Source organism: Gracilinanus agilis, chromosome 2, assembly GCF_016433145.1.
Source record: "Gracilinanus agilis isolate LMUSP501 chromosome 2, AgileGrace, whole genome shotgun sequence".
Taxonomy (NCBI): Eukaryota; Metazoa; Chordata; class Mammalia; order Didelphimorphia; family Didelphidae; genus Gracilinanus; species Gracilinanus agilis.
Genome location: NC_058131.1, coordinates 29,585,321 through 29,610,349, shown reverse-complemented (window position 1 = coordinate 29,610,349; position 25,029 = coordinate 29,585,321). Strand labels below are relative to the sequence as shown.

General features: G+C 48.8%; 1 protein-coding gene across 4 annotated transcripts in view; it reads left to right on the top strand.

Annotated features, from left to right (window-relative positions):
- EXOC6B (exocyst complex component 6B) overlaps positions 1-25,029 on the top strand; it is a 643,271-nt gene that overhangs the window by 478,381 nt on the left and 139,861 nt on the right. For all 4 annotated transcript variants that reach the window (XM_044663035.1, XM_044663036.1, XM_044663033.1 and 1 more), the window contains one exon: positions 7,407-7,480. In XM_044663035.1, coding sequence (XP_044518970.1) covers positions 7,407-7,480 — 74 coding nt within the window. The remainder of the gene's footprint in view (positions 1-7,406; positions 7,481-25,029) is intronic.

Genomic DNA, 25,029 nt, shown 5'->3' with positions numbered 1-25,029 from the left:
AATAAACTGACCTGGACCCAGAGCGTTATGCTAACGTTAGTTAAACCAAACTGTTGCCCACCCTCACCCGGATAAGGCTGTGATCTCTAACCATTCAATAACCACAATTTCAATAGATGTGGCCATCCCAAGCACGCTTTCTCTTCCTACTCCATGGAGCGAAAAGGTCTCAAAATTCACAGACCTGGCAGAGGAGAGATCCAAGTCATGTGGGAATGGAGTGAAGTCAATATCATTGCAGTCATTCTATCTGCAACTGGATTTATGCTGGGGATGCTTTCATGGAGCCCTCAGAGAAAGAGCTTCTATCTTACTGCTTTTATTCAAATTCTTGACAAAGTTATTTTATCCACCTCTGTCCATGGAATATTAAACATAAAAGAACAATAACAAGATAATAATAACTTGTCCAGGATCATTTCTATCTGAACATCATCAGAAAGACGAGAAGAATGGGATGATAATAATAATGTACAAAAATACTATACAGTGGTGAATTGCAGTCTTTCTATATGAAGGTGACAACCATCACTCACCATCGGAGGACATGCACTTGGAATTCTTTCTGCAGGAGCAGGGATGGGCTGTACCAAACCCCACTCCCTTGCCTGGGGTCCCTAGAGACCAAGAGCACCTATTTTTAGAGAGCTGATGAGGGTGAGAGGCGTGAAGGAGAGTGAAGCTACCTGGCACATAGGAATGTTCAGCTGGGATCTCAGCCTTACTGGCACTGCGCCCTGACTGACTTCCAGCAATGCCTGTAGGCAGCAGAGGAAGGCAGTGGTGGGATAAAAGGCAGACTTATTCCCTTTCTGTTGCCCCTAATACTTTATGTGTCACAAATTGTCCTGTACACCGGAGACACTTCATGTGCATTGGTCATAGGGGGCTGTCTAGCAGTAGAAATGTGAATTTCCAACTCTGTCATCAAAAAAGCTATTCCTCCTTCCTCACCTCCCCCCTGTTGGTCTGAATTCCTTATGTGTCTCCTTTCTAAGCCTTGAGCATTGTAACAGACTCAAGTTCCTATTTTTCACTCCTATCATTGGAAATCTAATTTGGAAAAGAGGTCAGACTCCACTCCCCTCCCCAGCCCTGGGTGGCCTTGGTGGGTCTGCCTTGCAAAGACATTACTTTGTTGGCCTGACTGCAAGGCTCCCAAACTTCTAGCCTGGCCAAGGGCCCTTTGCAGCCAGCCACACTAGGATTCCCTCTATCGGCTGCTGGTTGTCGGCTCTGGGGACTGACTGTAGGTGACTTTCTCTGTCGTGCTACTAGCCTCAGAGTGGGAAGAGTGAAGCCAGGGGAACTGATGGCTGAGGTCAGAGCAGGGTTTTACTTGTTTGAAGAAAATCAAATCTGCTTTAGGGGATTAAAGTTGGAGAAGAGCTTTGCTCTTTGAAAAGAACAATCTCATTTCCTGATTTGTAATCCCGAAAGCTTTGGTAAATTTGCTTTTGGAAATAAAACAGGGCTTCTAGTGGGATTACATAGAAAACATACAAATGAGGGTTGCTGATTCTGCTCAGCAGTCCTCTTCAGGGTCGCCCCATGTCCAGTGACATTTCAACTGGAGACCGTGTACTCCCTGGTACTTAGACTTGACACGGCTGGCAATCTGATGCAAGTTTGGCATTATTTTCCAGACAGGTTGGACACCGACACCATTTGTCGGGTAATTGGTGTCTGAAAGAACTTGTTCCTTGCTTCCCCTTGCCTTTGCTACAGTTAGACCCCATGAGCCATCTTGACTTCTTTCATGCTGTTTCTAACCATGGCCTGTGAGCGCCTGACCACTTCACTGCTTCCAACCTTTTGTTCTTAGCCCCCTTTCATGATTCTTGTTCATAGCCCACCTCCAAGAGCTCCGAAGGTGGCATCTCAATTGCCAGGGACAGCCCTCGTCCCTCCATATGCAGCCCAGGCCGTTTGGAGTTACAGCCAGCAGAGCTGCAATGCTTCCTGTCTGCACGAGGGAACTCTCTTTCCCATTAATCATGTGAGATGGACATGAGACCAGTCATGCCAGAATCCAGCTGACATTTGCAAGGCTAGTCTCTGCCTTCAAGCTCTGAGAGAGACGGTTTGTGAGATGACGCCCCCGGAAAAGGATGTGTGAGCTTCCTTCACATCATGTGTGAGCTCTTGGCCCGAGACTGCCTTCTTTGTCCCTGCTTAGTAAATCATGGATGCTGTACTAGGTGAGGAGTGCTGATGGGAAGCAGCATGGCATCCATGATAGGGTGCTAGACCTGGAGTCAGGAAGCCCTGGATGTGAAATATTCCTGACTACCAGAGGCGTGACCTCTTAGAGTCTCACTGTTCTCATCTACAACATGGGTATGGTCTGTAGGGCCCATGATTATTGCAGAACTCCGGTAGGAAGCCAAAACCCTTAGCCAACATTCCAGTACTGTATGCAGGACACTTCATCTTGTCATTGCTGAGAATGAATGAATCTCTACCAGAAGATGAGCTTGTGTTTGAGAAGACGAGACGACTGACTCAGTAGGACACATTTCCTAGTCATTAGATTTATCTGAAAATGGCAGAAGATGGTGGCCTGAGAGCGCCATATTTGCAGGATTTATTAGGAATTCTTATATCAAGCAGAAGCTAGAACAGATACTTTCTCAGCTCTTTTCTAACTGTGAGATTCTGGGATTCTATGAACTCAGTTCATCTCCAATAATCAGCCAGCACTAAGTAAATATGAGCCAAATACTGGGTGAAGCATTGAAAGTTCAGAGAGAAAAGCAAGAACCCATAGTCTGAGGGAGACAAGATGGCTAGAAGTCAAATTAAGAAACATTTTTTCAAGTGCTTACTACATGTTAGATGTTTCAGTCATGTCCAACTCTTCTGTCCCCATTCAGAGTTTTCTTGGCTGCTAGAGTGGTTTGCCATTTCCTTTTCCAGCTCGTTTTACAGATGAGGAGACTGAGGCAAATAAGGCTAAGTGACTTGCCCTAGGTCACACAGGTAGGAAGTGTCTGAGACTGACTTAATTAAACTCAAGTCTTCTTGACTCCAGGCATGACACCTAGCTGGGTTGCGCAGGGCTTTCAGAGAAGATCGGCATCTCTGGGGTGAGGGCTTGCCAAGTTCTATTCAGGTCTCGTCTTCATCCTTTGGTGTCTACTTGCCACCCAGCTGTCACTTGTGGTTCCAAGGAGTTGTTGCTTGTGCTGTGGCCACACTCCATTAGCCATCCCAGTAGATGGACTATGCCAGGTTGAGGGTAGCTGACCCATCAGTGAGTTAAGAAGATGCCTACCTCAGGCATGTGAGGACTTCCCTCGGTGGAATGGGAGGAGAACAATTGATATTCCATCAGCCATGAAGGGGGCTGAAGCAGGCACTGACTTTTGTCTTATCACTGGTCTATGATGCATCTTGAAGAGAGTGAAGCTGACGACTCTGCAACTCTGCCTCACTTAAATCCAGTTCACATCACTCATGATGTCATGTCCTTGGAGTACAAAGGACACCAACCAACCATGTATGCCAGTAATCATTTCTTAAGTGCCAGTTATGTGCCAGCCACTGTGCTAAGGGCTGGAGAACCCCTGCCCTCAAGGAGCTTCCAGTCTGGTTGAGGAGATGGCATGCAAATAACTGTGTTACAGACAATCCCTATAAAGGAAAATTTGAAATAATCAACAGGGAAAAATCTAGACCTAAGGAAGATAGCAACGGCCTATTAGAAGAAAATATTTTAGCATGGACTCGAATGAAGTTTGGGGATGGAGATAAGGTACTGTCCAGGATATAAAAGTAATGTCAGCCAGGCTGTTCATCTCAGAAGAATTGATAATAAAGGAAATTGGATCTGGAGAGAGGAAGGAAATGGAGAATCAGGAGTATGGCTGGCAAGGAATAAAGTCATAGCTAGCCTGGACATCCTGTTAGGTAGACTGACCCAAGGGAACAAGATTATACCATCAAGACTATGAATAATCTGGCTATAACGTGATGAGCCTCTGTGGGTGTGAGAGATGAGAGGCTTTTTGTATGTGAATTATGAACTCTGGCTCAATGGCAAGGCAGATGTGACTGGATATGAAAAAGACTTGGTAGTTTTAGTTGAACTCTAAGCTCAGGGTGAGTTATCTATGTGGCATTGCAGCCTGGAAAGCTCGTAGGATCTGAGATTGCATCCAAGGAGGACAGCCTCTAGGTGGAGATTTAGAGTTTCACGTTCTTTTCCCTGGTCAGAACATATTTACCATATCTGGGTGCCTCGTTTTAGGAATATTGTCAGGATGGAATGTGCCCAGAGGAAAGAGGCCAGAAGCCAAGTGTCTATCCCTTAAAGTAATTGGCAATGCTTAGTCTGAAAAATGCTAAAAGCTGTCATGTTGAAGAGGGATTTGACTCATTCTGCCAAGGCCCTGAATGGTATAACTAGAAGTAATGGATAGAAGTTGTAGAGAAACAGATTGCTGCTTAATGTTAGGGGAGAAATTCTTAGCAATTATAACTCTCCAAAAGTAGAATGGGGTACCTCAAAATTAGTAAGCCATCATTAGAGTTCTTTTTTTTTTTTAACTCTCATCTGATCTCTCTTGGAATTGAGTAGGCAATTGGGCTTAAGTGACTTGCCAAGGATCACACAGCTGGGAAGTTTATGAGGCCAGATTTGAACCCAGATCCTCCTTTCTCCAGGCCTGGCTCTCTATGCAGTGGCAGCCACCTAACTACACTAATCATTAGAGTTCTTAACAAGACTAGATGGCCAATTCTTGAGTGTAGAGAATGCTGTAGAGATGAGTCTACCTCAGATATGTTAGGCTGGATCATTGCCGAGATTCCTCCCCTCTCCAATTCTGAAGTTTTGAGATTATACATTAAAGTCATATCTCACATGATTGCTATTCAGTGGTACTTTGAGTAACAAAGGAGAACTGGAAGACTCCTGAGAGCCTGAAGATAGTTTCAGAGATGAGGGATTTTGAGCTAGAAGGAACTTTTAAAGTCATCTAGTCCAACTTCTTCATTATATTGATGAGGAAATAAGGCCACAGAGGTTAAGGAATTCAACCCATGTCACACAGAGAGTGAATCCCAGAGAGGCACTGCTGAGTTTATGGAATTCATCATCTTCAAGCTTTTAGGGAATTCTGCAGGCATTCACATGGACAGAGATTTAAGTCTCAGGATTGCTTTCCAAGAACTATGCTAGCCCATCGCAGAGGGGCTCACCCACACCAATAAGTTGGCCACTAGATGATAAATTCTTTGGATACAGCAACCTGCAAAACAAAGACAAGTGCAAAATGTCCCTCAGTCCTTCTGCTTTTACAGTTATAGGGACATCATGGCAGAAAAGGGAGGTCGAGTACTCTGAGAATCACACGGCTTTAGACAATCCAGAAAACCAAGCCAATTGTTAGTACTTACAATCAGTCCCAATCCGATGATAGGCTTTTGGAGGAATTAAATCCTAGCAACATTGGCAGTCTTACTGCAGGGTAAATGAGAAGCAATAGCATCAAAGGCAGGCATGACCAGAAAGGGACATGGGCCAATCCTGCAGCCAGAGAAAAGACTAAAGTGTGGAGAGACTTTGTGCTAGTAGGGACCCAAGTAACGTCTAGAGGCCAAGAGGAAAGCAGTGGACACACTGGACAGATCCTTAGGGAAGATTTATGGGAGGTATGGATCAAAGTAACAAGAGAGTACTTACTCATTGTGAGGAGGCCATGAGCCCACCGAATTATACCTACCTGTTCTCTCTGTGTGGGAGGGGTCCTCCGAAAGGCCTTGGCCCATCTTCAAGCTCGAACATTTGGAGGCTATCATAGACCTGGTCTGTAAGTGGCCTTAAAGATGCTGTATTTGAATAGTGCCGTCCTGAGAGTAGTTCACCTTACCTATAATAAGTATTTGCTTTTGGCACAGGACCTGGAATAAGAATGTCATAGAATTGGGTAACTTGACACACTTACTTTTAAATGTCACTTATACATGGTTTCTATTCTATCTGAAACAAATGATTGAAATGTAAAAATGAAAAAGGGTTTTAGGAAGACTTTACATTTAAGAAGCCTCCAGATCCAAAGCCCTTTTATAGAGCAGACATTGTCATCTTTGACTTTAATCACTGTTGGCACATCACTGAGTCTATCTAGCCACTGATGTATATGTAAGTGTTTGGATCTTGTTAATTTAATTTTAAAGAAAACACATGAAAGTTAATCGCTACAAACTGATTCTGAAATTCAGGTACACACCGAAGATTTAATTGAGTATAAAACTTTCTCCTATCATATCTTGCATTAAAATATTGCTAAATTTTCTCCAGGGAAATGTTGAATCAGTGCTCAATGCCTCTTCCATCTTTACTTCCCAGAATGCATTGAAGATAGAGTCGCCATCTTGCCTTTTGATTTTGCTTGTTTGTGGGTCTAAGCAAGACCTTTCAAATTCATATGTGACAGGACTTGGGGCAATAAAACTTGACATTCTTCACTGAGACTTGTATATGTCCCCACAGCCCCATGTGTAGTTATCTTCTCGTTAACGACTTAGAAGCCAGAGTCATAAACTGAGCATGTACCCAAGGCGCTCCTCTAAATGGCATCTTGGCTTTACATGGTCCCTTTGAATTGAAACTAATTTGGAATGGAAGGAAGGAAGAGAAGAGAGACTTTCGGGGAGGGGCCCTGATAGAGAAATTTGAGGTCGGGGTACCGGAAACTAGAAATTTGCAAATGTTCTCCTTGCTTTCTGCATGAAGGGTATTCCAGGAGGCCTTTTCCTATCCAGAAATGGTCCTGTGCCGAAAAACTGAGTGCAGAAGTGGGACAGTTGTTGCTCTTTGTGTGTGTGTGTGTGTGTGTGTATGTGTGTGCACGTGCACGCCTATGCTGGCAATAACATACCCGTGAGATAATACACATAATCAGCGAGGGCATAATTAATGATATGGTAGGGAATATTTTTTGATAAATGCTTAGGGAATGAGGTGACAGGCGTGAAATTAGAAAATTCCTTGAGCGACCTAAAATATAAATAGCTTTCGGAACTGAAAAGAGGTTCACAGCTGAAGATTTTATTGTATGGAGTGGAAAAACTTCTTTTTTTTCCTCCCCCTCCCTTCTCCTTTGCAAGTTGTTTGTCCATTCACAAAACAAATACTCTGAAGCCCAGCGCGGCTCATGGGAATAACTCTCAGGTCGAATTAGTACAGTTTCCTTGCTGTCAGGACGCTGGAATTAATGGTGTTTTGATGACACGAATTTTGAAGGGCGAACAAAGAAGTTGAAGGGCGAGAGACATGCCTCCTTAGAAGCTCGGGCCTCCTCTCCCCCAGCCTCTCTTGTCTTCCCCGTCATCCGTCTGCCAATCTCCCTGTCCATGGTTAGTTAAAGGCGCTTTTCATCCTCTTTTCTTTCCCACAGAGTTTGCCAGATCCGGCCCGGTGCCTGGGTTCCAGGAGGACACGCTGCAGTTGGCCTTCATCGACTTGAGACAAGTAAGTCTTTGTGTTTTTGTTTTTTGTTTTTCTTTTAAGATGTGTGACTGAAGACCATCAGGTCTTAAGGAAAAGGGGAGGGAAAAGGGGGGATTGGTGTTGGCGATTCACACTGGAGACCTGAGGGTTTTTCCCTGTGTTTGAGGCCACCCTTTTCTTTAGCTATCTGGGTTCCTTTGCTATGGTGGAGGTGAATGGCAGGGCTGGAGGGGGAGGCAGAGTGGGAGGAGAGACCCAGAGGGTAGAGGGACTCAAGTGACCCCCAAGTGATGTGACCCATTGTGCTGGAGTTAGCTTCTGCAGACACAGCACAAAGATAACACACCAGCCCTGCAAGCTGACACTAAGCAGGTGTTGCCCACAGTGAAGGCAGTGATGCAGAGACCGCCTGCCTCGAGAACTTTTGTTTGCAGATAATGCTGGGAGAAACATTTCAGGAGGGCAAAGGGATTTGCATTCTGGGTCGTTGGTTTGGCTTGTTGGGGGGTTTTCCCTCCTGTCCCCTCACACCTCCCTGGTCTCAGACAGTTCTCATCCTTGAGTGACAAAGTGATGGTTTGTGAAGATGATTAGGAAACGCCCCAGCCGTCATGCCCATGTCACAGGGTCCCCCTGGATGGTGGTCTGATGTAGGGCAGAGAGTTGAGCATCGCTAAGGCTTGGCAGCCTAATCTAGGGGAAAGGGCGATGCTGGGGAACTGCTCTTTCTGGAGTGAAATGGGCAGGTCGAGAGGCCTGGCTGATTTTGGGGTGGGCGGCCAGGGGCAGAGTTGGGGGGAGGAATTAACTGGGCTCTGTCATCTCTTAGCTCTGAAGATGGATGGGGTTGGAGAGAAGTGTGAATGAAGTAGAGTCAATGACTGATGTTTCTCTCCTATTAAAACAATCATTTTTTTGTCTGTTCCAAAAAGGGGGCCGGCTTTGTTTCTCCTGCCTGCCATGATGATGCAGTGCCCCTTGTTTTCAAGGCTGACATAGTTTGCATTCTGAAAACTTTGAGATGCCCAGAGTATTTCTTAAAGCTGTAGGGTCCCTTGTATCGATGATCTCCTCGCAACTGCGACTCGATTCATGCCAGAACAGCTTTGAACCCATAATGGATGGCCTGAGCCACCTCCGAGTCCTCACGGATGGGTGGTGTCATCTGTCATCTGATGACACTTTTGGAAAGCGCTGTTGGGCGGGAAACAGAAAATTGCGGCAGCTCTATAGACCCACCAAGGGTTGAGAATTCAAGCCGCGTCCCAGAGACGTGTGTCAACTTAATATTTGTTTGGGGGGCCCAGGAGGGGCTGTGGGTTCCTTTCCGCTTAGGGTCTGTTCTCAGCATGGTCACAAATGAGACTGAGTATCTCTTCCCACACTATGGAGCTCCCCACCTGGAGTTCTCAGGTTGTTAACCCCATGATGGTTGTAAGATTGGCAGGTGGGCGGTTTTTTCTTTGGGTTTCCTGGAGTGGAATCTTGGTTATTTCTCCTTTGTGTCATCGTTTAAACTCTACGGCAACTTGAGTTTGTTCAAAAGACCACAGTGTCTATTCTCAGGAATGGCACATCACCAGAGGTGCTTCTCCTCTTTTCTGTGCTCCTGGGAGAAGGGTGGCCACTCAGAATGGGTTTGTGGTCCCAGTGGAAAGCAGTTTGTGTTTGCGTGAAACGTTGACCCTGAAACTAAACTGGCAAGGATTGCCTAGGGTAGCTCCCAGGCCAGGCTGGCCTCCAGGAAGATCTTCTCAGCGAGCTTCGATGCCTGCTCAAATCCCCACTCTCTCCTGTATTTATTCCTGCTCTTTCTATTTTTCCCATTTGTTGTGAGTTTTTTGTGGGGGGTAGAAAACAAAATTCTAGATAACTTGATGGTACGCTTTAATTTTGACTTTTTCCTTTGGAATCTCTTCTTATATCACTGGGGAAATGACTCAGAGCTCACCTTTCCTAAGCTGTTACCACAGCTGGAACACTGGGGAGGGTAGAGGCCCTTTTCAGAATCATACTGATTTTGCACCAAGGCGCCTTAAAAAGTGCCTAGACTTCTGCACTCTAGAACATCCCATCCGGAATGACCCTGATAAAGTTCAGAGAGCTGTGTGCCTAGCCCTGGATTAGGTATCCCAATGTTAAATGGTGTGGCAGCAATAATGGATTTAGAGGCCATGATGGGTTCCTGTTGGATTCCCCTAGAGAGGGGCCCAGACTTCCTTCACCGCTTGCTCCTCCTCTAGGAAGGAAGCCCGCTGTAGCAGGTGGATCTGTCCTCTGCCATCTCCCTTCAGATTCTGCCTTTTTCTCCAGGAGAGGCGAGCAGGTGGTGGGACTGTAGAGTTTCCAGGTGAACATATTTTGGATGCTAATTAAACATTTGCAGTGTGGGTTCCATCACCCTACTTGGCCGCCCTCACCTCTCTCTGCATACAGCTTAGGCCAGTTGGTGTAGGCTTGTGTCTCAGCTTTAGACACCACCCTTGCACACAAGGATCTGTGTCACAGAGGCTCTTAAGTTCCTGCTTAGGCTGCTGGCATAGAGGACTTCCTCCATTCGCTCTCGGAGTATTCATCATTGCTACTCTTCTAGAACGCACTTGAGGCAAGCCAGAATTGGACTGAATTGTAACATACAGTTCTGCTCCCTGGACATCAGTTTCCTCCTCTGTAAAAAAGAGGGGACTGGACTACATTGGTAGATCTGGATCTAGGCTCCTCTGACCATGTTTCAGCATTCCAGCCTGTTTGATGCCTCTTCTCTTTCTAGAGCTGACCCCTGCTTAGGAGGAGAGTCAGTGATTAGGAAGGAGCGGCGAGGCCCGAGGAGTTACCGAGGCCTTCCTGGAATGGGAGAAGTGGCTAGACAGAGAAGAGGAGAAAGACCTGTTAGGTGGGAGAGGAGAGTGTGTTTAGGATCTGTTGGGAAGTGACTGGGAAGGAGAGTGACTGTCCATTATGTAGAATGGCCTGTCTCCCTTCCGCACCCCCAAATCTGAGCTAAGCCTGTTACGGTCCACATAGCTCCCCGCCTCTTGCCTTTGGCTGCTTCTTCTTCATCTAACCGTGTGCGTGAATGCCGGCCCACCCCCAGCCCTCGGCCGAGCGGGAGGCACACGAGAGAGCGCCTTCTCCTCGGAGAGCGGAGGCGCTCGCCCTTCCCTGGGCCCTTTAAAGAACTGCCCTCCTTTCCAAAGGGTTTCCTCTTCAGGGAGATGGGGCTGTTTTCTCTTCCTTGGGCCCGGGCTTGTTTACTTCCTACATGCTTAACTTTCTCTTGAAGTTGAATGAACCCCATTACACAAGCAGCAGAAAAGGGCATTGCATCAGATCTCCTGAATGGGGCTCTGGGGCGGCCGCTTTTGTGCAGCAAACTCATCTCGAGATCTACAGGGCTTTTTTTAGCTTAGACTGGTGACATTCCCTCTAGACCAGTTATTCCCCTACTCGTACACCTACAGCCTCAAGTAAACACCGAGCATTTCCATCGCACAGTCACAGCTGCCTTACAAACAAGAAGCCGGGAGAAACCATCATTAACCCTCTTTGCCTCCGTCCCGGAGGAACTCGGATTTTCGTTATCCATGGACGCTGCTGCTCGTGCTGCTGGGAGCCGAGACAGAAAACCGGCCGCAGCGAAAGGAAGCTCCGAGCCCCAAGGCCCGGCCCTCCTCTCCGACGTGCTCCTTTCAGAGCACCTTTCCTCGGGTGCCTCCACCCCAGAGCTGGGAAGGGGCACTGGAGAAGGAAACTTGAGGCTGTGAACACTCCTCTCTTGCCTAACTGCCAATTTGCTCGCATGGAAAAATTTTACTTTTATTTAATAATCATTTAATTTCATTTTACCCTCAGTGGAAAAACCACTTCCAGTAACAAGCTGGACTTGCCAGATACAGTATATATCCAGACTAGTATTTATAGCCACTGGTGACCAGGCTTCCTTTTGGAATCCTTCTCCCCCACCAAGCCACCTCATCCTCCAGGGTTTTTTCTCCTCTTGGACCAGCGGCCCATTCATCCTGCCAGAACCATCATCCCTGTGTCTGGCCCTTTCTGGATTCCCACCGTAAAAAAGCTCATTGGAGAGGCTACAGCCTGAGGTGTGAGCTAGGACTTCTCACTCAGGAAGCAGAAGTGATCTCTGGGCAAAGAGCCGTCCCGGGGTGGTGGGGGCCGACGGCGCTCTCTTAAACAACTCTGAGGCGCTCTTTCCATGCCCTCGCCTCGTCCCCCGTGGGCCTCGTCCCCCGTGGGCCTCGTCCCCCATGGGCCTCGTCCCCCGTGGGCCTGGCTTCCAGGGGCCTGCGGGAGGCCTCAGGCGATATCATGGAATCGGGAGCCTCTTCCTGGCTCTGGTGCTAACTCTTCTCCCAGCTTGACTTGTAGGCCCCCGAGGCCCCGGGCTCTCCTGGGGATGGGGTGAGACGTTGAGAGGGACCACCAGGCCTTTGGTGCACAGTGGTGGAGAGATGGAGTGCAAGGACGGAGAGACGGCCTCAGTGGCTGGACTCTTCTAGGAGTCACTGTTCCATTTTATGGGTGAGGCCGGTGATTCCTCCTCTCGATGGGCATTTAGCATGGCAGAGCATGGAGGGCACGGCCCCGGGGTCCGGCGAGCCTGGGTTTGTGTGCGCCCCGCAGCTCTGGGGTCTCCTGTGAAAGGGCATCAGGGGTGCCCACGTCCTAGGACTGTCTGAAGGCGATAATCTGCGCGAGGTGCACGGGCGGAGGCTCAGAGGTCCTTCAGCGTCTTGTCGTAGTAACAGCCTTCTGCTGGGGCCGGGGCAGGGCGCCAGGCGTCCTCATCCTCGTCCCTGGCGTTAACGGTGGCAGACTGGAAGTGGGAAAGCCGAGCCTCCTCGCTGCACCCGGGGGTCCCGCGGGGCTCCTCTGCCCTTTCACTGGGTCCTCTCGGCCCCTCGCATCCAGGGCTCCGTTTAGCGTCTCGATGCTGACGAGCCTCAGATCTCCTTAGCCAGCTCTCAGCTCTTTGCCCATCTCCAGGCTCTCCCTGACGTCACCAGCTGGCTGTCCTATAGACATCGGACACTTGGCACGTCGTCCCTCAAAACCTTGGTCTTCCCTATATCGAGGGAGAGCAGCTCTGCCCCCCGGGTCCCCGGGCTCGCAACTTGATGCCGTTCTTGACTCCTCCCTGTCCCCCCTTGTTTCCAGCCCATTGCCAAGCCTTCCTTTCACCCTCTCGTGGACGTGCCCCTTTGGCTCTTGGAATAGGACCCCTTATTGCCTCACGACCGGCCTGTGGTTGCCCTGACCTAGCCTTTCCTCGGCTGGCAAAGCACTCACCTATAGTAGAATCTGACTGTGCACTCCTTGATTGAAATATATATGGGGGGGGGATTTATTTTTATTTTTATTTATTTTTTGAAAAGGGGCTTTCTCTGGCCTATAGGATCAAATTCACAATCCTCCATTTGTGTCCAAAAGTCCTTCATAATCTGGCCCCCTCCTGCCTTTCTAGCCTTTATATTCCTGCAGCTTAGCTCAGTGGAGAAGACTCTGGGCCTGAAGTCAGAAAAACCTGAGTTCAGATCCAATCCCTGACACTTATGGAATCATGGGACTCTAAGCAAGTCACTTCACCTCTGTCTGCCTCAGTTTCCTCTTCTATAAAATGGAGATCATCCCAGCACCCATCTCCCAGGGTTGTTTATAAATGCTCACTATCCTCCTCCTCCTCCTCCTCATTATGCCACATCCTCTGCGGGCTTCCATGATGCTCCAAGCCCAGGACTTTCCATCTCCTGATTCTGTGTTTTCCCTGACAGGCTTTATGCATAGAACTCTCTCCTCACCTCTACCTCCTGGCATTCTGGGCCCCCTTCAAGACTCAGCTCAAGCCTCCCTTTAATGTTGGTGGCTTCCATTCCTCTGAAATGATCTTGTTTCTACATGCCTGTTTGCCCATCTCTCTGCATTGGATCACGAGCTGCTGGAGGGTTTGGGCTCTGTTTCTCCAGGGCTTAGCACAGTGCCTGGCTCATTAATAGATGCTTCATCAACGTTTCCTGGCCTGATAAGTGAGCTTCTAGAATGAGGCAGGAATGGAGTGAATGCATGGCCCAGGGGTTGGGGACCGTGAGCGAGATGCTTCCCCAGTCCGACCCTCTGGTGGCTCGTGCCACGGTGAGGGACGGCACGGCCTGTCCTGAGCCTTCCAGCTCAGAGGCGTGGTCTGTGCTCCAGGGAGCCAAGAGGGCAGAGTCATTCCTGGGACTGGAGATAGCTCTAGGGCCGCCTTTCGGGGCCAGCTCTGCTCTGGGCTGCCCCTGTGCCTGAAGCAGGGCCCTCCTTTGGGCTTGGCTTCCCCTCCCTCCTCAGTAAAATAGTAGGAGCCTTCCTGTTATCAGTCACAGGGTCCCCTGAAGAGCAGGACCACCGCCTGCAAGGCGTCTGCTAGCGGCTCCTGGGCCGGGGGAGTCTTTGCCTGCCGGCGCGTTTGTAGCCGGAGAAAGGCTCCTGAAACACCGGCCTCATCCAGAGGGGAACGTGGGGGAGTTCACGTCCGTGCTGATCACACATAATAGATCACGTCCTAAGCAGAGATCAAGTGACCCCAAACCCACCCCTTTTCCTCCAAGTTCAAGCATAACATCTCCCCCCTTTCTAACCATCCTTCAAAGTACTCCTTGGGGACCCAGCGTGGAGAGCTCGGCCACAGAGGGGATGAGGCATCCGGCATTCTCCGGGAGGTCGGGCCGCTTCCCTCTGCCGGAGGAAGGCAATGCTCACGGCCCCCTGTGCCCAGCGTACTGGCCGCAGGGGGTCCGGTGCCGGGAGCAGCACCAGGATATGGAGAGGACTGCAGCAGCTGTGAAAGAGACAGTCACCTCTCCAGCCCACCTCGGGGGCCAGCCACAGAGAGCCACTCAAGTGGCCCCTCCGTGCTCTGGCAGGACTCCAGCTGCCCCCTTCTTTTGGCCTCTCTTTATGACCTGTGAGAAAAATACTTTGGAGGAAGAGGAAGGTTTTCCCCGGAGTCTCCCCGGAATCGCAGCCCCCTGGACCAGGTCACTTCTTTCTGCGTCGTCCTTTCTTCCCCGAATGACTTCGCAAATGGAAGACGAGAGGAGGTGGCAGATGTCAGCAGTGGGTGATGAAGTGGGCGATAGGCCCTGGGGGGCGCCAAGCCCTTCAGGGAGAAGACCTGGATGGACCTAGAAGGTGGTGTCTTATAGTGAAAGGAAGCCTGGAGTTGGGAAGGCCTGAGCTCGGGTCTTGGGGTCTGGCTGGACCCTGCACTCAGGACAGCCCACCAGCTCCTCGGTGGCTACGCCTTGCTCTTGCTCACGTAAAATGCTCTCTCTGTATTCACTGTCATGGTTACTGCCCAGACACATGTCTGAAGAAAGCTGGGGAGAGAAGCAGAGCCCTGGGATCCCAGGCGAGCCCAGGGAGCACAGATACAACGGGGAGCCGAGGCGAATTCAGGCTCTGTGGCAGGAGCAACTTTGTGACTGTTGAAACCGCCTCGGAAGGGGCGCCTCAGTTGGCCGTGGTCCCCGCTCCCTAGCGCCCCAGAGCGATGAGCCCTTGTGGAGAGCTGCCAGGCGTGTTCTGGTGGGGCTGGGGGCTGCCATGGCCTCGGAGGCCCCTGCCCACTCCGCATGGAGGATTTCCACAACACAGGGTCCTTCACGATTTCAGTTTGCTCTGGAGGCTCTCTCAGAGCAGCTCAGAAGTGAATGGGATGGAGCAGGTCCCTGATCGCCTTTTAGGCTCAGATTCAAAGCCAGAGATGAAGCCCGGGTCTCCTTTAGCCGTCAGCAAGCAGCAGGAAAGAGGCCCAGAGAGGTCCTGTCCGTGCAGGTCAGCAGAGACGATGGCCCTTGGCAGGGGAGGGGTGGCTTTCTGTAAGTAAGGAAGGGTTTCCCCCTCACGGGGCTTCCCGTTGCCATAGTAGAAGCGGGTTCGGAAGGCTTTCCCAGATTCCTCCATCTTTGGTTGCCTCTGGACTCCTGAGTAGGTGATTGCTAAGCTCTTCTGCCCAGCATGGAAGCCAAGTTTATTGCCATTAGAGTTCACCTAAAATTGGACTCTTATAAATTGTCCATTGTCTGAATCCCAGATTGATGTCAAGTGCCCGGAGGAGCCCTGCTTCTGGGCAGGCACTGGGAGCCTTTATAGTCTGGGATCCTGCGTAGCCTGGCAGCTCTGAGCAATGGCTCTCGCCACATACACTCGTAGAAACCTTCTTACTCCCCTCATGTGCTTGGGGATTGTCTTTATGGCCTCACTAGAGGCAGGAAGCCTCTATGCCTCCATTTTCTCATCATACTAGTCCCTGCCTCACAAAGGTGCTGTAAGGAGAAAATGAGACATCATTTATCAAGTTCTTTGTAAGTCTTTCAGCGTGCGATCAGTGACACCTCAGACTCCTTGCCATGTCCCAAGTCAAACAGATCATCTACCCTAATGACTCAGCACTGCTTCCTGACCTTCCTGTTGTTTTTCGTGGTATTCCTGCCTAGCGAGGCTTTGAACCCTAGTGTGTGCCTAGTGTGACACTCACTGTCCCTCTTCTTCTGCTCGCTCATGCCTGAAGCAGACTTTGCCCTCTTCTCTTCCCTCTTCTAATCTGGTGAAATCGTGCCTTTCCTTGAAGGTCTTTACTATCTCTGGCATGGCCTTGCCCATTTCTCCTGGTAGCCAAACCTTTTTCCCCTACTTTAGATTCCTCCTAGGACTTTGCATTGATTTCCTTCCCCCCCCCCCCCCCCGCCCAGTCCCCTTCTGGCTTCTGTCATATTTATTAGCTTGCAGATTTTTTCCTTTCTCTGAGATTTTATGTATCTTGAGGGCAAGATCCCCATCTTCTTTCATCATTATATTCTTGGAACCTGGCACAAAGTCTTGCGTGCTAGAGGCAGTTAGTAAATTGTAAAAATGGGATCTTTGACTCTCCATCTCCCAACACCATGGAGTAAATCACCATTTTGCATGAATTCCATTTCAGCAGCCTTTCTTCTACTCTATAGAGTCTGCCTCTCCACCACCTCTTAAATAGATGCCCTCCCTCTCTCATTTCCCCTCATTTCCATTACTCTAGGTCAGACCCTCATTACCTCTTGGCTGGATTACTCCAGTAACATTCTAACAGGTCTCCCTGTTTCTCCTCATTCCAATCCACCTTGCCAATCACTGCCTAATTAAGCTTTCTGAAATGGAGTTTAGATCATGCCACCCCTACCTCCAAAATGTCCAAGGGCTCACTATCAAGTACCAAATAAAAGAGAAATTTCTAACATTAAAGATCCTCTCCCCTTGGCCCATTTCTGGCCTTGCTCCCCATTCCACTTAAGATATTTTCCATAGAAGCAATGGACCTTGCCAACTCTGCAACACCCCCTCCCCTCCATTTTTAAAGCCTCACTAATAAAAATCATTTAAATGCTAGAGGAACAAAAGCTAAACCCTATTAAACCTAGCAAAACCAACTATAAACCATGCCCTATAATAGGGCCTTCCTATAATTTCCTACCTTTGTTCACATTGCTTTTTTCACCTTGGATCTCCTCTGTACCCATCTTCTCTTTCTCTCTTTCGCACAGAACTGAGATTGAAATAGATGCCCAGGACTTGGGGAATCACTGAAGTGGTGGTACATAAATGTCACGGACTAAAGTCCCTTTGTCCTAGCTAGGTGGCTCAATGGGTAGAGCACTGGGGCTTTAGCCAGAAAGACCAGCCTCTGATGCTTCCGTAGCTGTGAGACAAATATGATGAGGACAGAGAATACTGGAAACCCTTACATAAACTGAAGCAGAGTGAAGTAAATAAGCAGGACCAAGAGAACAATGTCAACAGTGACCACAGTGATGTCTATGGAAAGAACTAAAATTCTGGACAAACCATCTGATGATGACTGAAGAAGAAAAAGCCCAAGATGCCCCTTCTCTTCTTTGCAAAAGGCGGGGACTGTGGCTATGGGAAGCTGCCTGCACTGGGAAGATAACCTGCCAAATAGTTCTCATTATTTTTCCTTCTTTATTCTTCATTACAAGGGATAATTAGAGGAGGAACATATTCATAAACGAAGATATTAGATAAATTAATTTAATTTTAAATTTTTGTAAGGAATTCTGTTTATTCTTAAAGAAGCTGAAAGATCTGCCTAGTGCCCTTGTAAAGATAGGCATTTCCCAATTCAGAATGGCAGAGCCCCAAGCGGTGCCACTATGTACAAACTCCATACGTAGTACAAAAGACACTGCTCCTTTGCCATAGCTTTCAACAACTGTTGGTGCTCTTAGGGTGACATCCATCCAGGAAGAACAATTAGCAAATGCATGAATATCTCCTTCTACTTATACATCAGTTCTAAAGGCTAAGGACTAGTTCAGGTTGTATTTTATACCATATCCACAGGTATAGCCAATAAACTTTGCCTGGGCTTGACTCTCCTGGGTGAAATGCAAGCCAACTTGTAAAATGCAAATATGGTTTCATTCATTAATGGTCACTAATGGCCTAGGATTAAGGCAGAATTTGTTAAGTAAACAAATTAACAATTAACAGAGGATAATTCACAGATTTGCTAATTATTATTCCCTGTTGAGGATATTTGCTTGCCAGGATAAATATGCAAATGAAAGAAACAAATATATAAAATTTCCATTTGTAAAATGTACAAGATTGGGGCTGATTATTTACATGAGAAAAGGATTCCCCAGTACTCCTTTAAGACAGAATCTTTTCTGGACCACTAAATGTTGATAGTAGGTGATGAGGACAGGGATGATCATGGTCAAAAGAGTTCACAATTTAAAAATACTTCACCATTTGCAAAGCACTTTTATTTATGTATTCTTGTAAAGTAGGTAGTATAGGTGTCATCCCAATCCTGACTCCTGCCCTGCTACCCTCAGATGTACTCAAATTTCTCCTCATTTTGCATTGCCATCAAGGACTGTCTTAGACTCCCCCCTCCCCCTTTTACGGACATAAGAAAAATTGTCTACACCTGTGGATTTCATTCTTCTGTCTGCCTTCACAGTCTATTTTTGGAATCTACCATTCTCTTGACCTTGTTCTCTTCACAGTCCCATGAAGTTCTTAACTCTTAAACTTGATGAATTCTTCTCAGTGTTTATTAACTGATATCACTGACCTTCTGCCGCCTCATGAAAATCCTTCCAAAGGAAACTTATGTTCAAGAAAAACATATAGCAGCTCTTTTTAGTGGTGTCAAACAACTGGCAACTAAGGGGATTTCCACATTGGGACCAGTCGTTGAGCAAATTATGGCATATAAATGGAATGGAGTACTCTTGGGCTACAAGAAATGTCAAAAAAGGATGGTTTCAGAGAAACCTGGGAAGACCTCTAGGAACTGATGGAGAAGGAAGTGAGCAGAACCAGGAGAAGTATTTATACAGTAGCAACCACACTGTAAAAACAGACAGCTTTGAAGGAATTCAAAACTCTTATCACTGAAATAAATAGCCACAATTTCAGAGGACTGATGATGGATCCAGAGTATAGAAAAACATATACAGATTTGGGGTACATCATCTGTGCAGGAATTTGCTCAACTATGCATATTTGTTAAAGGTTTTCTTTTTTCTCAACGATGGAAGAAAAAATAGACTTTTGTGAGTTTAATTGAAAATTAACTTAATTTACCCACTTAGCTTCATTCATGGCATCACTTTCTGTTGTTTTTTTACCACATGATGCTTAGAGCAATGGGTTTGGGATCAAAAAGACTTGAATTCATATTCAATCTCAAACACTAGCTTTGTGACCCTGGATAAGTCATTTAACCTTACCAAGCCTCAGTTTCCTCTACAGAAAAATGGGAATAATAATGCCCCTTCCCTCCCATGGACACCATTAAGATCAAATGAGATCTAGACTATGGTAATAGTGTGCCCAGCACTTAAAGGTCCATGTATGGGGCTGGCAGCTACAGCCGTTCCCGTGAGTACAGGTAGTGCCCCCTTCCCGTCTCCCTCATCTGTCTAACCCCTCCTCAGCCTCATGATCTGTCTCTTGTTCTCCGGCTTCTCTAGATGCTGGTGTCATCTTTAAACAGACTGAAATTATCCCTCTCTCGGCCCGAATCCCTGTCCCCAGCCCCAGTTCTGAAGAGCCATTTGCATGTCGAGCACAGATCTCTGCAAGACCAAAGCTGAAGGGACCATCTCCTCCCCTTCCCCAGCTCTCACGTTTGCCCAGGTTGTGGCCTTGACTCTTCTCCCTCCCCCTCCCACATCCAGTCAGCCGCTCCATTGGCTTGACTGCTTCTGGTCCCACTGCATCTCTGTATTCCCTCCCCGCCTCAAGGCCGCATCCTTCCAGCTGCCCTCTCCTCCTCTTGGCTCCACAGTCTCCACAAAACCGTCTTCCCGAGGCACCTTGGACTGAAAGGCTCTCCTGACCCTCAGAGCCCTGGGAAAGTTGATTCCACTTTCCCAGCCTCAGTCTCCTCCTCTGTGAATATTCCAAGTTTGGTAAATGATGGTCTCTTTGGGGTGACCAAGGTTGGAAGCAGCCTATGTGAAAGGGAAGATAAGGGATACACTAAACCAGGGGTCGGCAACGTATGGCTCTTTCTGCAGGAGCCATAAAGTCCATTTTTTTTCAGGCGCTGTTACAGGAGCCACACTGTGAGCACTGCACGGCTCTCATGAAATTACATTTTAAAAAATGTGGCGTTTATGGCTCTCACGGCCAAAAAGGTTGCTGACCCCTGCACTAAATGAACACCTTTTCACTCGGTTGAGGCACAGATCAAAGAACAGTTTTGCTCTTTTTTTTTAATTTCTAAACCCTCACTTTTCATCTTAGAATCAATACTAAGTATTGGTTCCAAGGCAGAAGAGCAGTAAGGGCTAGGCAGTGAGGGTTAAGTGATTTGCCCAGGGTCACACAGCTAGGAAGTATCTGAAGCCAGTTTGGAGCCAAAGAACAGTTTTTAAAAAGATCTCCATGGCTGATTAAGCTTTTTTTTTTAATGTCTATGTCTTTGCCCCACTGACTCTGGGTAGTGTCATCCATGTCCCCAGAGAGCCCCAGACCCACAGAATTAGGAGAAGCCAGGCCTGGCCTGTGGAGGGTCTGGCTGGCTGAGCTCTTTGACTGCTTTTATAGGGAATGGCTGGGAACCACTCACTGTTCTCAAGTAGGAAATTGTCAGCACAGAGAACACAAGGTTTGATTGCTAAGGGCTGCTGCAGTCTAATTGCTGAGAAGGCTAAAGTTGGGGGGCCCAGAAAGGCCGACTGACTCCTTGAAATGTTGGTTTTAAACTCCACAGTCTGGAGCAGAATAAAATGACTGTGGTTTTATGTCGATTGTGTCCCATACATGTGTTGGGCAGCAGAGATTTCTTTATTTTGGCTCCATCTTTTTATGAAGTAATAGCCCCCAAAAAAACCTGGCAGAAAGTCAGCAGTGGCAGAGATGAAGCCATTCACTTTTTTCTTCTTTCCCTTTGCCAGTCTCTCCCCCTCCCCTGTCAAGACCAGCCCCTCATACGTGGAGGGAGGTCCAGGGCCCTTGAATCTTGGAGCACCATGGAGATAAAAATGAGCTGGTAAAGAAATAACATCTTTCTCGGGTGGGAAGGAGAGGAAGAGAGCCAATGTCCTCCCCGAGATCCTTGCATTTTTATCCTTCAGGCTCTGTGGTAATATGGGCCAGTGGTCATCTTTAGTCCCAGCCCAGCAGGGAGTAGCTTGTAGTGGGGATGAATAGCACCAATTTCACCTCTACAGTCTTTGGCCCTCCAGTGCAGCCAGTTGCAGGCTGATAGATTTAAGCCCAGGCATTGACCACTCTTGAGTTTTCTCATTGTTCTTGGCACCTTTGTCTCTATCCACTGGGTCCTGCACTACTACCATGAGTTTTTTTGCTAGGGTTTGAACTGATATATTATCAAATGATCTGATGCCATCACTTTGAGCAAGGAGTTAAAAAGGGAAAAGAAAAGGCTGTGGAAAGAATTAATCCAATTCCAAGAATTCTTTGGACCTTGATAGAGTGGCAAATGAGGAACTGTAGTACCTTACTCAGCTGTCCTTCCAGAAAAGCTTTGAAATCGGCTCTTAAGCTTCAAATCTCTAGTGAAGTTCCTATGACAAGGTGCTGGCCAATGGGCTGCATCACGGGGGCCCTATATAGTTTGAGTTTTGTCCTCTTGATAGACAAAAATCTTGCCAAGCATTTTTACTTTGCTTATAATACAAAAACTGCCCAGGTTTGGCTTTGCACTCTCTGTGACGTGCCTGCCCCTCTCGGACCTTATTTGACTTGATCAGGGAACTGGACGTGGGCACCAAGTGACCAGTCTGTTTGGATTTACCTTTCAAATGTCTGATGTAAAGCAGACTCCTGTCACCAGAAGGACTCAGCATCTGGGCCTTTGAGTTCTCCATGGCTGCTGCATTTTCTCAAATCCTTGCAATGGTCTTTTATTACAGTGCGTGGAGCAAGATGTTCCTAGAAAAGAGGTCTCTGAATGTTTAGCCAATTAAGCAGTTCTTTGGCTGGGCCTTCCAAGATGCTTCAGGATGTTAGTAGGGCGCACAGTTGAGACTCATGTGGTCATGGCCCAAGGAGCAGTACCTTTAAAGACGGCGAGTGGGACAAGCACTGAGGATGGGAGACAGAAAACTTTGCAGAACTGGAAAGCTCCAAGAGCAACACGCCTCTAGCTTCATTGAAATCCTCTCCACTCTGTTCCTCCCATTTCTGTCAGAGCTGAAGTCAGGTGTGAACTGGCCATGATGCGCTCACTCTTTCTTCTCCACTGCTGCCCTCATCATCCCTGAGGAGACACAAGCTCCTCCTCCTCCTCCTCCTCTCCTCAATGGCCATCATCATTCACAGGCCTCCATTAAGCACCTGTTTGGGCATCGCTCCCTTCAGGGATCTTTCCCTTGGGAAAGCTAGCAGCCCAAGACTCTCTGCACCAACGGGTGCTGCACTGAGAGATGTGCAAATGAAGCATGTCAATAAGATCTTTCCTCCAGCGCTGAGAGGGGAGGCCAGATAAAGGGGAACGATGGCACCCGCTTATTCTGGATGGATGGGATGGGAGAATTGTAAGAGAATCAGTGGGGAAGGTGAAACCAGAGATAAAGACTGGCAGGATGTGGGCTCATGGTGAACGGAGGGTGGCATGGATGACGCCTACAAGGAGTGGCCCATCCTTCTGATTTGGAAGGTCTAATTTTGAGAATGGACAGAACAGGGATTAAAACTTGGGGGTGCTGTTTGCCATTTATCCTTTAATGGCCGCATTTTGTGAGAAAATGTGGCTGGAGCCGCCCTTGCAGCCAGTATTCCAGAAGGGATCTGAAGTACCTGTAAAGGATTCACTCTAATGGTCAGCCAGAGTCCTCGCCCTTTGGAAGGGAATCATTTACCGGAATTCTGATCAAACACAAATTTAGAGGGGGGGATTCAGGACATCTGTGTAGGAAGCTGCGTGTGGACATGATTTCTCCTAGTCAAAGTCAGATCCTTGTGTCAGCCATAGAGGACGGGACTGGTCTTCAAAATACCATGCTCTTGGCAACTTACCTTTTTACCTCAGGTCTGTTATCTTCTTTAACAGAGATCCTTTGTTCCCTGGACTTTGAGAAACTGGCTCAATGGATTCCTAAGCAGGGTCTCCATGGCCATCTTTAAGTATAAAAATATTTACTAGCAAGGGATAGTGATCACCCACAGCCCGCTATGAGTGAATAAAAAGGAACGCTTTCAGATTACAGCACAGAGGACTTCAGAGGCCTCTAAGGGAAGACGGCATGCATAGAAAGTAGGCATCAAGGTTGGGAAGCCACGGTTAGGGTTCCCCATCCCCAACACATTGACTATAATTCTGAGTAAGTCTCTTCGTGCCTTCAGTCTTTAGGAAACTCTCTTAAGGCCTTAAATTGCTGGAAACGTTTCTGGCCTGCTTGGTTTTAGGGGCCAGACTAAAATAGTAATCCTGATGATCATGGAAGACCTCCCTCATGTGAAGTTGGTCCGTCCTGCTCAGATCTACTCATCCAGCCCTAGCCTCTGCTGACCGCGGACCTCCTCCTCTCTTCTGCCTTTTAGACCACTCAGCCTGGATGTCCTGTAGACGTCTTAAACTCAACATTTCCAAAGCTGAACTCCTTATCTTTTCCTTTTCAACCCGGCACCGTCCATCCTCCTCCTCGTAACCAGGCCCCGGCCGAGTTGTCCTCAACGCCTCCCCGTCTTTACCCCCCATGTCCAGCCTGATGCCAGGCTCTGCCGATTCCACCTTGGTAACCTCTCTCGCCTCCGCTGCTCCTGGCACCAGCCATGCCTTCTCAGCAGCTGCCAGCCTCTGGCTGCCCCGGTCCATCCTTCCCTGGGCTCTCTGGACAAGTCCGCCTTCGTCAGTAAACTCCCGGCTCCACGGCCAGGGCCAAATCCAAGCATCCCTTCCGTCCCCGGCCCTCCAGCCTGGGCAGCGTTCATTCGTCACTCAAGTCCGTCCCCTCCCACCTCCCCTTTCTCCTTCACTCCTTCTTCTTCTTGCATCTTCCCTTCCTGGCTTCCTTCAGGTCCCCCACAGACTGTGAGCCCCTTGAGGGCAGGGACCGGCGTCCCCTTCTCCGTCTCATCCGGGCTCCCCTCCGTGTCGGGTCTCTAAGAGCTGCGGGGGTGCTTCTTACTGAGGCCCAGTGCTTTTACGGGTGAGCAGAGGGCCCCCCGCCTCCCTGCTCTCTGCCTGCTCGTCCCAAAGCCCTCCCCAGGGCTGCAGCGGAGGAAGGTCAGCCAGAGAGCTTTTCTAGCCCATTCGTTCACCTCCGAGCCGCCCCCTCCGGGTCCCTGGTCTGACCTGCAGCGGAGCAGTAGTGAGTCTGCAGGGAAGGAACTCCATCCTAATGAAAGCGCCTTCCGACAGGGGCACCTGCCTGGGGAAGGAGAGGCTGTGGAGGAGCCGCTAGTCATGGCCAGACCCATGTCATGGGCGCCCCAGGCCTGGGGGTCCTCACTGCCCCCCCACCGAGAAGGGGGAGGCCCAGCGAGGCTCAGCGCCTTCTTTCTGAGGGCTCAGCCAGGGAGCAGAGAGTGGGCCTTTCCAGGGCTTTCAAGGGAGGTAAATGTTTGAACTCAGCAATTTTGATGAATTTTCAGCCGTGGAGCCTGGAAGTCGGTGTGGGTGTGTGTTTGTGATGGATGATTGCCTCTTCTCTCCTCTTCAGTACAGCGGAGAGGATGTGCCAGACACGCACTCTGCTGAGCTCGCTCTCCCTTGAACTCCTCCAGCCTGGGGCTCCTCGCCCTCCCCCGAGGCTCTCCCCCTCTTCTTCCAGCTCCGAGGCTGGGGAGTCACTCCTGGGGAAGCCTTGCTGGCTCCCTGCTGCGGAGGGAGTCGCGCCTTGTGCTCCTGCCTGTGGTGTGCCTTAGCTATTGTAGGAGCAGCTCTCCAAGCGGGACCTCCCGAGCTGGCCTCCCCAGGCCTGGAGCCTAGGCTGGGCCCTGAGGGCCGGGAAGCCAGGCCTGGAGACCCCTAGGCTGGGCCCTGAGGGCCGGGAAGCCAGGCCTGGAGACCCCTAGGCTGGGCCCTGAGGGCC